This window comes from Aulostomus chinensis, chromosome 10 (genome assembly GCF_037954235.1).
Source record: "Aulostomus chinensis isolate RoL2024-O1b breed Wild chromosome 10, RoL_Achi_v1.0, whole genome shotgun sequence".
Classification (NCBI taxonomy): domain Eukaryota; kingdom Metazoa; phylum Chordata; class Actinopteri; order Syngnathiformes; family Aulostomidae; genus Aulostomus; species Aulostomus chinensis.
Window position 1 is genome coordinate 7,157,494 of NC_141329.1, and position 13,377 is coordinate 7,170,870.

General features: G+C 41.1%; 1 protein-coding gene across 2 annotated transcripts; it reads right to left on the minus strand.

Moving 5' to 3' along the window:
* Positions 1-1,138: 1,138 nt before the first annotated feature.
* septin4b (septin 4b) lies at positions 1,139-11,244 on the minus strand. Of its 2 annotated transcripts, XM_086215831.1 has the most exons (12): positions 9,917-11,241; positions 8,559-8,870; positions 8,119-8,215; positions 7,936-8,022; positions 7,698-7,821; positions 7,379-7,513; positions 6,582-6,699; positions 6,297-6,398; positions 4,975-5,071; positions 4,701-4,863; positions 3,564-3,663; positions 1,139-1,724 (listed from the first exon to the last, which is right to left on the minus strand). In XM_086215831.1, exons 1-12 carry the CDS (start codon positions 10,064-10,066, stop codon positions 1,656-1,658), a joined length of 1,554 nt encoding a protein of 517 aa, XP_086071957.1. In that variant the 5' UTR covers positions 10,067-11,241; the 3' UTR covers positions 1,139-1,655. The 2 variants fall into 2 exon arrangements, with proteins under 2 accessions (XP_086071957.1, XP_086071956.1); XM_086215830.1 differs by lacking the exon at positions 1,139-1,724 and having other exon boundaries at positions 2,047-3,663; positions 9,917-11,244.
* Between the last annotated feature and the right edge of the window lie 2,133 nt (positions 11,245-13,377).

Here is a 13,377-nt window from a genome sequence, read left to right on the forward strand (position 1 = left end):
GGAACCTTCTTGCTGTGAGGTGACAGTGCTGACCCCTGCACCACCGTGCCGCCTAATATTAAATATTCCCATTAAAAAGAATATATACAATTCTCTTTGACAACATGAAACAAAACCCAACATCTGATGGAGACATGAAAATTATATTTTTATTACAATATTAGAATTTGTATATATTGTCTTCTCCATCCACATTTGCATTTATAAATTTATTACATAAATATACTCCAAAAAGTAGAATAACAGAAGACAAATTTAATATACAACAAAAAAAAATAATTAAGAAACAAACATTTGACTCTGGGACAGAGACTTGAGGAATGTAACAACTAAAGAAACTTGCAACTTGCAAGTTAATTAAGTCAGAAAATAGGTTTGTACTCACAATATAGACATTATTGAAGAAAAAGTTCATTCCATAATTATAATCTTATCAATACTCTTTGCTTTCCTAAAACAAGAATCCAAAATTTTGGACAAATCCATTTAGTCACCGTTGGCTTTGGTTGCAAGTAAACAATTGGTTGACGCATGTTCAATACAGGAGTTTCCCTTCACAACAAGAATTTCTACCAATGAAAAAGAAAACTCCATCTGCATCAACAGATTTAACAAATAGCTACATATTTGTATTGTCCATAAATAACCATGTGATCAATCTGAGTGACCTTCACAATTCATGCAAAAATAAACACACTGCATGGCCTCTGATGCGAAGTTGCACTTGACCTCATGCACCATGTCACAAAGTCAAGTGTCACATGTTTGTGTGTGTGCGTGTATGTGTGTGTGTGTGTGTGTGTGTGTTGGGGAATTTTCATCATCTATCCTCTCCATTTAGATTAGGTTGCATGATGTCGTGATATGGCGATCACTAAGCAGTGGTTTACTTGGTGAGTTCGGACTGGCAAGCATTAACATCATTAGTGCCAGGCATCGCAGGGCGGAGAACACGGTGGCAGTTAAACATGCAGGTACATATAAAATTAATCTAATCCACACATAAAGATTAAACTGACCCATTTCGTTCATTCATACATAGCAGTGTACTAAAGTGTAGTTAAATAAAACCAGCAACACATAAAACATGAAAATAAGAAAAAAAAAAATATATATATATAAAAAAAAAAAAAAATATATATATATATATATATATATATATATATATATATATGTATGCATGTTTACCTATAGAGATAATAAAAATAACCTTGCACCAGAAAAGTGGGCTTAAAAATATGAACAGGTCACCAGTTATTAGATGTAAACCTCATATCAGACCTAACAAATAAAAAACAAAAACAAAACAAGACAAACACCCTGTGATTATGTGGTAAAATAAAGTTCAGATAGAGGAAGAATCAGATTTAATCATGTGCTGCTGTTTCACTCTCCTCGCCTCACAGCTGAAGACACAAATAATTCAACAAACATCTTTATTGGAGAAACAGCAGTGGTTTCCCTGCGGTGGTGCCACAATGGAGAGGATTTAAGGAGCTGCATCTTACCACCTCGCCACCGGGTCCCTGGAACGTAACGAGCCGCTGATGAGGTTGAGTGGTGGTCGATCGGACACGTAAGGATGTCAGAGTTCAGGAGTGGAATAAATGTTTCCTGGGATGTTTGTTCATCCCGGGGAAAGAGAGACTCCTGTGTTAAAAGGCGTCTTTCTGAGTGTGCATTTGATCCTGGATCTTGTGCAGCATCTCCTGCATCCGCCGCAGCTGTGAGGAGACACGAGGCGGGCGTTAGTGTGACGTCATGGTTACACAGGCAACATGACATTAACGACTCATTACTCCCACATGGCTGCACTGACAACAAATCTATCACACTCGAGGTTTCAGTCTGCTCTGTCTAGGTCACGTGACTGTGCTAACATAGTAACCCGCACTAGGATTTCATGATTGTTAAATAAATTCATGTCAGGTGGTCAACTAAAAACAGTCAGATCCATCAGAACTACTCGTGCAGGCCTTATCTGATGGGATTGTGCTTCACGTCTTGCTTTACTGGCAGAATATTGCACTGATTGACAAAATCTATTCACATTTCTCTAAATGTTCATGCTATTCACACAGAAAATAAAAAAACGTGATGAAATAAAAGTCTTTATTTGATTCAGTAAATAGATTTGTCAGGGTTAAATGGGAGGCAGAGAAAGGTAAATACATCATGGACACAGATGTACCATCAGCTGGGATTTGTTATAGTAATAAAAACATTCATTACAATTTCGTATCCTGCACCTCCAGGGACCTTTAAAGTTAATATTCACATTATTCAAGTATATTTTAATGGAATTTATTGCAAAAGAGTTGAAGTGATGGGGGACAAAAGACATATTTGACATTCTGTGTAACAACACACTGCATAAGGCTAATGTCAACTTCAGCAGAGGCGAATCGAGTTAAATGTTTTTGATGAATCCAGGGAGAGAGTTTTCTTGATGTTTCCTAGTCGTTAAAACACCAAAATGTGAATAAGAAGTTTTTTTCTGCTGTATCTTAAATTAATCTTTTATTATAATTAGGTAAAATGAAGAACTGTGTTACTCCAGTGGAACACTGAGATGTGTAGACATTGTTTGTGGTGACATGGGTTCCCATACCTGAGGTAGAGCTACACAGATTGTCCAAGCCAATAAATTCAAACTGCATATTGCAACAAGAGTGCAGGATCTTTTCTATTTGAATGTGCAAAAGAATTTTTTTCTCATTGTAGACAGCAGTATGGACCATTCCAATCACCACCATCTCAGTTGCATGAATATTTTCACTCACTCTCCACAACCGTGAAAGCCTCCTTAGACAGGCCGTGAAGCTAAAGTGTAAATGCATGGTTCATATAATAGGAACGTTCTCTGAGGGTTAACTTCCTTCTATAAATATCAAAAAAAGAATAACAACTGCTCAGCCGCTTGACTTTGCCGGCACAGAAATGATGTATATGACATTACAGGAATTCATGTTCTATTATATTATCAAAAACTGCTCTACAGTCACAGTCACAGCTCCATGGTTTGCTGAGGTGTCATTCTGCTATGCTATGAAACTACGGTGGCTGTATGCACTGCAGTGGAACGGAGCTGAAGACCGACAAATCCGTCACAAGTAACAACATCTGAGGGTTTCTACTATTATGATCGTGAGAACTTCCAGCTGAACCACACCTTGTTGCTATCGCCATAAATATATGCAACCCATATAGTGATGCGCATACATTTATATAATATAAAGCCTTAGTTAAGCTGGTTATGGAATGCTTCGAGTGATTATTGGGGACAGAGGAGGAATTTTGAGTGTGTAATGACTCATGTTTTTGCGGCTACTCATCGTCAGCCTCAGAAAACATGACCAGAACTTGCACCAGAGGAGGCTCCTGGGTAAACATCTGTGAGCTGAAGGCACTCAAAGGGCTTCATCTTCCATCTGACGGAAGTGTGTCTCTGAGTTAGACTGAGGGTCTAAGTGCTCGTGGTGGTCTGAATTGTATTCCGGCTCACACTCGTGGCCATGATCATGGTGTCGATGTAACTCCATTTCATGGTCGGTATGCTGTACCTCCTCATCTTTCTCTCGGATGAGCTTTTCCATCTCGCTGTCTGGGGCGTCAGGCACCACGGGGATAGGGAAGTCTGTGCCGCTCTCCCTGGTTAGCTTACTATAGAAAAATAGAGGAGGCAGAGATGAATCAAACTTTTCATATTTGGTTTTTGGAGAAGGAACAAAATGATCTGAATAACCCCAATATAAATTTAGTATTGAGTCACATCCAAACTTAAATGCACAAATAGTTTTTAAAGTTTAAAAGACCCTCTGACATCAAAAATGTGTGTTCAAACACAGTGCCACCACACCTGTAGCTGGACCTCGAGGTTCGAAGTCACTTTTTACAATCATGAGGTAAATCAAAACCTGTGAATTGAGAAGTAAAGCTTCTAAGAACCTAACCAACACATTAGAGCTAAAGAAGAGCACCAGGGCACCTCAACCACAGGAACGTTTCTGAGGACAAAGAAAAAACTTGAGGAAATCAGGAACTAAATCTGGCCTTTGACCAGAGGAAAGTCTAGCTTCTTTATCTATTGTACAGGAACTACATTTAGCCAAACAGTCCCCTGCTTGAGTACTGGTACTTTCCAAATCTGTCCATGAATGCTTACACCATGAACTAAATCTAAGTCAACTTGTTGATTTAGCACATTAGCTTGCTCACATTTGCAGTGCTTTGGGCTAATCGCAAATGCTAACCAATGTTCAGCAGCTATAATATTGAGCTTTTTCGACGCACAGTATATTGCTTGAACTTGTCTGGCTGCCAACACTGGCTGATTAGCATTTGACATAATGCTGAGGCAGATACCAATGTTTTTAACTTTTGCAGACATTTGGTCAGAAACCAGAGGATCTAAGTATCAATTTACAATTTGAGGCCAACGATGGTGCCAGATATTCAATCCTAGTTAAAATCCATCAATAGATGATATAACAGTAAGATTCATCCTCTGGGGATCATGAACAGCAGTTCAAGGTACCATGCCCACCCAATAGCTTTTGAAATAATTCAATCTGGAGTTATGTGGACTCACCATCTACCAGATAGAAGAAATACTAAATAGGCAGAGTAAATGACCGAATTTTTCAACTCAAAAACCATAGAATTTGTGTACCGTAGGTGTGCGAGTGTGTGTGTCTTACTTGCGATTGCGTTCCTTCACGACCATGCGGGTCATGCTCTGGATGCACTGGGCTCTGTAATTCTCATAGTGGGTCTCCCGAGTCACATCCTTCAGATCTTGCATGTGAGTGCGCACGAGCATGTTCCTCAGCTTCACAAAGTCACAGTGAGCCGAGTTTTCCACTGCAAATCGGTGTGAATATCAAAAGCAGGTTTGCATTGTACCTCAACAGAAAATGTGTGCAGCCTCCATAAAGGTTTGTAAGTTGGGATGGACTTCAAGAGGGGTCCTACCTTCTACGATGCCCCAGGGGTATAGACGACCTCGCACCCTCTTCCCTTTGGCCTCCACCACTGTGTTGCTGCCAATTACTGCAAACGGAATGCTTTCCTTATGGTGGGAACAGATACAATGAATAAAATATTACTGTTTCAAAGAGATTGCGTAGCTGAGTGGGACATTAGGGATGGTGCACTGCAGATTTGCTCATTATTCACTGAGCTGACTATAAAAAAAAAAAACGCCACAGGGGTGACATTTTTTTATAGGCCAACACTAAAGTTTGTATCGCCAGGAGTTCCCCTGACAAAAAAACGACAGGAATGGGACCCTGGATTTTGGATTATCCTTGAAAGTCAGCTCTGTGGCACCAAAGTTTATGACATTTACGTGTTCTTATTTGCAAGATAATCTTCACAAATGCAGACTTTTTTTACAAACAGCTTTTTGAAGTGTAAATGCAATCATCAGGAGTAGAAATTTAAAGTTCAGCTGGGAATTAACTGCATCGCTGACGCATGGCTTCAACGTCACCATAACGAGGCTTCATGCTTCTTCTGTTTTCGGGCTGATGATGTTTAATGTCCACAACAACAATAGTTGATAGCAACTGATGTTTTTAAGACAAAAATAGTTCAGAAATTCTGAACAAAATGTTAAAAATATCTTGTATCTCTATACCTTATTTCATATATTCAACCAAAACTTGGGTTTTTGGATTCCTACGCCACTTAATAACCTTCATGCTGGTGTCTCTAATATTCTTTTCTCTTCTTTTTACATTTCTACTCACTCTCAAATGTAAGCAGGGTCCCAAACATGATTAATTTTCAAACATGGCCCTTGTTTCATTTTCATTATTTATCTGTGATGCTTGCAACAGAGGACGCAGAGATGTAGCCGAGCACACTGCCAGCACCCTCGCCAGTTTATGGAGCAGGAGTAGCAGAAGAGGGCTGACTCATCACGACTGTGTACTCAGTAGTACACAGTCAAGGTCAGACACTCTATAGATTTAGTCTTCAACAACGTTACACTGCATTTATTGTTTCATTCCTCAGAGATGAGTTTCACACAACAAAGACATGTTTCCTGTGAGATTGTGTACGAGCATGTATGTATGTATGTACAGTTTTATGTTACTTATACATTTCATTCATTGTCATTAGAAATATCTGCTATTTCCTTTTACTGTTTCTATTTCTATCAATCTTTGAAAATATGTCTGGCAGACATGTCTTGCCATTTACATGGTACTGAATAAGGTACAACTTTAGATGCAAAAACTTCAGCTCAGGTATAAGACAGAAGATTTCTGACATTTTTCGTCTCTAACCTTCAGCTCGTGGTCCTGCTGCTTGAAGTCTTCATCTTCATCGGAGTCACAGTCGGGGAACTGGTAGATCTTGATACCATACTGTTCAATCTCCTCTCTAATCTGCAGCCAAACAAAATGAAAGACATCCTTAAGGAGTCTTACAGTCAAGTAATAACTGAAGTGGAAACTGGACAGCAAGAAACAGAAATAAAATGCTCTTGATTCGCAAAACAACGTCATTGTTAATTTTTGGAGTGTTACGTTAGCCATCCATCACCATTCATCAGGCAGAGCAAGCCTTGCCTTGATTTTCTTTTTCTTGACCTCACTAGGGGTGAGTGTGTCTGCTTTGGCCAAGACGGGGACGATGTTGACCTTCTCGTGCAGAGCTTTCATGAATTCCACATCCAGAGGCCGTAGGCTGGGAAAGATCCAGGACACATATGCAAACAACCCAGTAATTCAGTCTCTAAATGTAATATGTTGCTGTTCATGAAATGACGTGATAAACAGTTAACAACATTTCAAATCTTTTTGATTGTGTGCTGGAAGCCTGTCAACATTGATTTCCTGTAAAATCAAAGCCTGAGATGATGATTGATCAGCGCCGGTGGAGATTTGTTCAGCTGTGTGAAGAGTAATGGCTGCTGCTCATCAACAGAGGGAGCAGTTTCTCCATTACTGTGACTTTGGAAACCCACTGAAGCATTACTTTTTCTTTATGGGAGATTCACTGTTAATGAGCACACTGATGTGTAAATGCACATAAGCACAAATACACTAAAAAGCACCTCATCAGCACTCACAAGCAAATCATTGATTAAAGCAAAAGCAGAGATTTAAATTCACCTGAAGGCAGCTGCTTTAACTAGAGCAGGAGCCCGCCGCATTAAAAATGTATAGGTCGGAATGTGCAGCTCCTAGATGCTGCTGCACCAGATATTTCCAATAAATCTCAGGACAAAGGCTGTGTAGGCCACCTGAGGTACATGTGTTTAGGGAAAGTAGTCTCAAGACATCATATACAGCAGTAAAAAGAGTAATTGTGACATTACTGGGAACAGAGAGTAACTCCTAGATGAGCACTGCTGTTTTCATACCCATGACCGAAGGGTGAGATGAAGTAGAGGCAGCAGTGCACCCGGTTGTCCTGGATGTTCTTGCGGTTGAGGCCACTCTCGTCCCTGAAATACTGCTCGAACTGCTGGTCGATGTAGTCGGCCACCGACTTCCAGCTAGAGCAGACACATACACGCACACACACGCACACGCACACAGACACAGACACAGACACAGACACACAGACACAGACACACACACACACACACACGCACACACACACAGGGACCCTAAGGTTCATGGGCAATTTCATTCTAGTTGTGCCCTGCGAGGTGTCAGTGTCTTCACAACAGACTTTACCATTCTGTGTTGTTTACAGCGTCCCCAAACCCAGGGGTGTCCACGATAGTGAGCTTCAGTTTGACGCCTTTCTCTTCTATATCCACTGTGTGTTTGGTGATTTCGACTGTTTGTGTGATTCTCTCTAATGGAGGGACACAAACAAACCACGTTCAGATAGCCACAGCACATTGATGAACAAATAGTTTTTGACCAAAAGAAAAGAAAAGAAAAACATCAAGAGCAGTCGCGTCCTCACCTTCAGCGTTGAGCAGCTTCCTATCTTTGTAAAGATCTGTGAGAAAGAGACTGTTGACAAGGGTGGACTTTCCCAGGCCAGACTCTCCTTCAAACAAAGAACAATACACAAAGGGAGAGTGAAGTTAAACTTCAAAGACTGGCTTAAGCTCAAATGTCTGCTAATGTTCAAACTAGGATTTACCTGCCACCATTAGTGTGAAGTCAAATCCCTTCTTGACAGATTTGCGATGCACCTGGTTTGGAAGTGTTGCAAAACCTACATATTCCTTATCTTGGTCCTGAAACGATACAAGAACAGAAGAGATGATGTCAGAGGTCCATATGTCATCAACTAGAGTCGTATACACAACCTCAAGAGCAGGTTGCCCTGTTTAGTTAAAGATCATCTCAACTTTTTGACAGAAGTTAGGCAGCTTAAGTCCCAATCAAAGCAAAAAAGCACAGCTTCCTTCAGAGCATCGTTCACAACCTTTACAACAATTAATCATCCTTTTCACCACATAAAACAACATATTTATTACATGTGGACTTGCATGACCTTAAACAAGCAGTAATGAAGTGATCCAAATGCACACACAACCATCTTCTCTCTGGATTTCAAGCTGGATGTTCTTGTGTTACCTCATTATTGTCGTAAGGGTCAAATCGACCCCAGGGACTTTTGGGCCTGGAGGGACTGACAGGGGAGGACAAGTCAAACTCCACACTTCTGATCTGCGGCAAACTGGGGTCTGAACCTGAATCCGACTGTGCCCTGCCTGCCACGGGGGGCCGCAAATAAGACGGGGTGTGAGGGCGGTCTTCGCCCTCTGCTTCCCTGTCAATATCATGAGCCTCGTGGTCATGATGGCAGTGTGGCATACTGTCGTGATCGTGGTGGTGGGGGTCTTGCATAATGTTCGCCACCTCTGAGTCATCTGAATGGCTGGAATGCTAAAGAGACACCAAGGTGGCAGGAGGTGGTGGACAAGGCGGTGTGGAAGAACAGGTGGCAGAAAAAACAAAGGGTGGAGGAAGAATAGAGATCCAGTGAGCAGAAAACGCAATTTTAGGAGCAGTAACAGGACGCTTACTTAGCAGTTAACTTGACACAGGAAGGGTAGCCATTTGCAAATGCAGGTGGATGTATTTTAAAGAGGAAATCCTGATGACGCTATGAAACCTTTCAGTCTTGTCATCTGAATTAATTTTATTAACTGATTTCTAAAGTTGTTCATCAGTCTGCGGTAGAAACAATGCAGTGGGCAGGAAATGAATGGAACTGCATTAATATGTTACAGACACAGCTTTCTATCACTTAATGACAACAGGTCCAGCTTGAGTTACCACAAACCCATCTCAGTGGACTCGTATGGTATTTCCTTGCAATAAATATTAAATATTGAATGAGCTGCAATCCAGAGCATAAACTTAATTGTACATTCCTTGGAGCAGAATGCATCCCGCCATCAGTTTTTCCACCATTATGAGTTATAAATTGCCTGTCACTGAGCTAATGTGTAGCAGAAGGGCTTTCTTCATGTCTGTGTTATTCAAAAATTGACTATTTCAGTTGTAATGTTCTGTGAGCGCCACAACATTGACATAAAACAATAATTAAGTGTAGCACCTCCTGTTACAGGGTAAGCAGCTCCTTTAAGGCTGCCCAAGTCTAAATTCTGGACTACAGCTAAAACAGTCCAACAGACCGAGGTCTCTCTGCAAACCACGGACAAAGATAAATAATGCAGCAGCCCTGAGAAAGCAATCAGGTCATTTAAATTCAGCAACAGGCCCATATTGTGACTCCTGTTGCATCTATATACTCTGCACTACTGCATTAGCGAGGAGGTAAAAGTACGGCTGCTGGGACGTTAAGAGAGTAAGGGAAGTTTTTCGACTGCATGCTGAAAGAGAGTTGAAAATGCATGCTAGCATGTTGCTGTAACCAAATCTACTGAAGACTGTGATTACAAGGGGTTGTGGGGTGTCACTGGTACCTGGTCAGCGTCAAGGTCCCTGCTGGGGTTAGGTGAGGCGGGGCAGGAGTCGTGCTCCTCTGATGAAGACTGAACCTCATGGTCACTGTCCTCCATTGCAACTGGGGCTAGAGTGCACTCTGCAATCTCCACCCCGAAGGCAATATGCATGAGGAGAAGTTTAGCGGGGCAAACATGAGGTTCATGTCAGGAAAAGACAGGGTGGCACACCCATGGAGTTGGCAGTGAGGGAAATTAAGTACACATGGTTGGAGAACCGAGACAGAACGATAAGAGGAGTGAGACATAACGACAAAAATGAAAAAAAAAAAGAATTAATAAGGCCAAAGAAACAACACATGAAATACCATTTCCCAGAGGAAACGGTATGATTGCAGAGAAAATACGATGACTGGTTGAATTACTCGAAAGATGATTGAGTGATGCATGCTGGCATTTTGGGGGCCAGTCTAACAGAGTAATGTCCAATCTGGCCTTCAGCCATGACAGCACTACATCATCCTATTCAGTGTTTCGGGCGTCACCAAAAATGCACAACTCCAGCTGATACCAGTGCCAGCAGATAAGCTTATCTGTTCCAGCTGCACATCAGGCAGAAAGACATTGAAAGTTTGATGAAAAGATCAGACTCCAAATAAAAACAGGCTGATTCTGCCTAAACAGACTGGATTATTATTGGCTTTCTTCTTGCATTTTCCTCATTATAAACTACTACTGCTAAAACTTTTGACAGATATTTTAAAATTTTCAATTCCAATCCTCTCCAACCACAGTTAAAAAGGCCTATATCCTGTTATCCCAATATGTTTTTCAACGCAATCCATCCATCGCCTCCAGTTGTAATTATGCTGAGATTTAAGGCTGAAGGGCAGAGAAGAAATTGATAGTTTCCCAGTTTTGTAAATCAGTGACCTGTTTTCTGTGCTACAACCAAAGCCCAGAGATCAATGTCCAACATGGCCAGCCCTGTGACCTACATAGAAGAGATGGTGATCCAGAACCTTCCACAAGTTTGGAGCTGAAATGCACTCATTCATTTTTCCAGTAATTCGATGATGAAAAACCTGAGACTCCAAAATGACGAACAGACTCTGATCTAAACGCAAATCAAAGTAACCTCAGGGAGCAAAAACACATCAAGTGAAATTAAAACAACAACAAAAAACACAAACACACACAAACCTGTTCTTCACCAGAAAAGTGAACCAACAAAGTTATACCACCAACCATCGTGCTCAGCACCTGCTCGGAGCCTCACCTCTTCTCTTATAGTCCCTCACCTGTGGTACCTTTGATCAGAGTGTACAACCTCTTTTTCCAGCGTGTGCTTTGGAAATTCCTCTTCATGCCCACACCAGCAGGCAGCAGGAAGTGGAGACTGGGTGCCCCAGCATTTATACGCCTCCACTACAGGACACAGCGTCCTTCAGCCCCATTGAGCCACTCAACGCCCGGGGATACTGATCAGCAGCATCGATGATCTGTGTCATCACTGCTCACTGGCTACACACCAACTTTCATCAAGTCCGCAGCTGAAACATTATCTGAACTCTTGTCACTCCATCACACACTGAGGGTTCTCTGACTGATCAACAATGACCACTTCAAAAAAAAATGTTGATGGGTCAGTCAAGAAAAGCTGTGGTGCAGCAAAGCTAACCCATGTATCCAGCAAATCACAAGATGAGAGACGAACATGCTGCCATGATCCAACCTACTATGGTAATGAGTTTGCTTATTAAGCTGATGAAAAAACTATTTATATCCCAATGTACTTGTCTGGAACATTAAGCATTAAGGAGATTTACTCATTTAAATGTAAATTTATGCAGCAAGTTGCTCCAAATGTGATCAAGTTTGCAGGCTGCATGGTCTTAGGAGTCAGACTGACAGTCACACTCCTCCCTTTCTCCTCCTCCCTCTTTTGTGTGTTTACTGAGGTTTAGGTTTTCTTCTACAAGTGTTTCAGAGACATCCACTTTCCCTTCTTCAGAGGAATTCCTAATGTAAAGATGCAGTTAAATGGGCATCATATCTTTCATCTTTTAGCCGCAAAAGGTTCCAGCCTCTAAGTCAAATTGATACGGCAAACATGAATGAGTATAGTTCGTAGATTCACTTTGGTGCAGCCCCTTTGTTACTCATTTAACTTGGTGTCACACATCAACATTGATTGTTCTTTATATGAAAGTCTTAGCACAAGCCCCAGAGGAAAATGTGTGGAATACAGGTAGAGATGGAATGAAGAAGAATGAACAAAAACTTGGCGAGATTAAAAAATACTGTGGGTTTGACATCTTTATTCCTTTTTCCTCCTTCAGGAACACGGCTAAAGTAAGATTACTACACTGAAGAATGGAGATTTGATCAGATTTTACTGAGCGTACCTATCTCACATGTCTCACTTGTCATACAAAAGCAGTAGTACTCGATCTTCAGGGTGAATTAAATCCCAGTGAATTGCTCACCCACTCAACTTGACTTATCCAAGGATCTGCTGTAATCCAGGCAGGGTTACTGTGAACATTTTAGTTCCCAAAAAGGACTAAAATGGTTGTATAATAGAAGCACTTACGATGGAGGCATTTGAGCTGCTAAAATGTTAGGTTGTATTATCAGCAAAATAACACGTATGTGTGTGGGTGGGCGCGTGTGTGTGTGTGAAGCTAGGACATCAATATAATTATGAAACATACGATTGATTGACAATACAAACATCAATCCAACTCTCGTGAGCTATGCCTTCACACCAAAGCCACAGCTCTCTGGATTTTGATTTGGCTGGTTGTTTTTCTTTTCTTTTCTTTCTCTTTGTGCTTCTTTTTACAAGAAATTTAAAACTTTCACAAATGACAAGGATTAGCAACTTTAACTTCACAACAGAAAATTATGGATATCATCGTTTGTCTACAAAATGTAGAAATGTGTCTCTTTGTCCTCATCCTTCAATGTGAAAACCATTTTCTAAGCTAGACAGCACAGACTCCCAAAGGAAACGGTCTCAACTGAGACCTGAACCAATTACAATTTCCATAACTGGCTGAGGTGACATTTTAGCTCCTCTTGAGGGTTCCTTCATTATAACTGATGGGAAACCTTTAACGTTAGTGATGCCACACAGAGTTCACTGGTAATGAAGCAGAAAAAATAAGCCTCTGACCAGGTGACACCACATAGTTGCTGTTTCAAGACCAAAGTGGCAGTGAGATGCATGACTGGAAATGACTGAAAAAAAAAAGTTTAAGACTGCAATGTGACAAAATAGCTCCTCTGAACAGTCAACAGTAAATATACCATCCCCACTTCCAACCCCCCCCCCCCCCCAAAAAAGAAAAAGCAAGGCTAGATTTATTCACAGTCTCTACACATCAAGATAAATGACCCAGAGATAATGAAATAGTTGTATGTAGACAGGAATGTTAAACCATTGGTAACAACAACAGCTGCTTCTTTTCTGGCTG

What these genes read in the sequence shown, in the direction of transcription:
- septin4b (XM_086215830.1), bottom strand. Translation starts at nt 10,066, where the DNA reads ATGCATATTGCCTTCGGGGTGGAGATTGCAGAGTGCACTCTAGCCCCA. An exon ending in GGGACCTTGACGCTGACCAG is followed by an intron (nt 8,871 to 9,916) that starts GTACCAGTGACA and finishes GTGTCTCTTTAG; the next exon opens with CATTCCAGCCATTCAGATGA. An exon ending in GCTGTAAACAACACAGAATG is followed by an intron (nt 7,514 to 7,697) that starts GTAAAGTCTGTT and finishes TGTCTGCTCTAG; the next exon opens with CTGGAAGTCGGTGGCCGACT.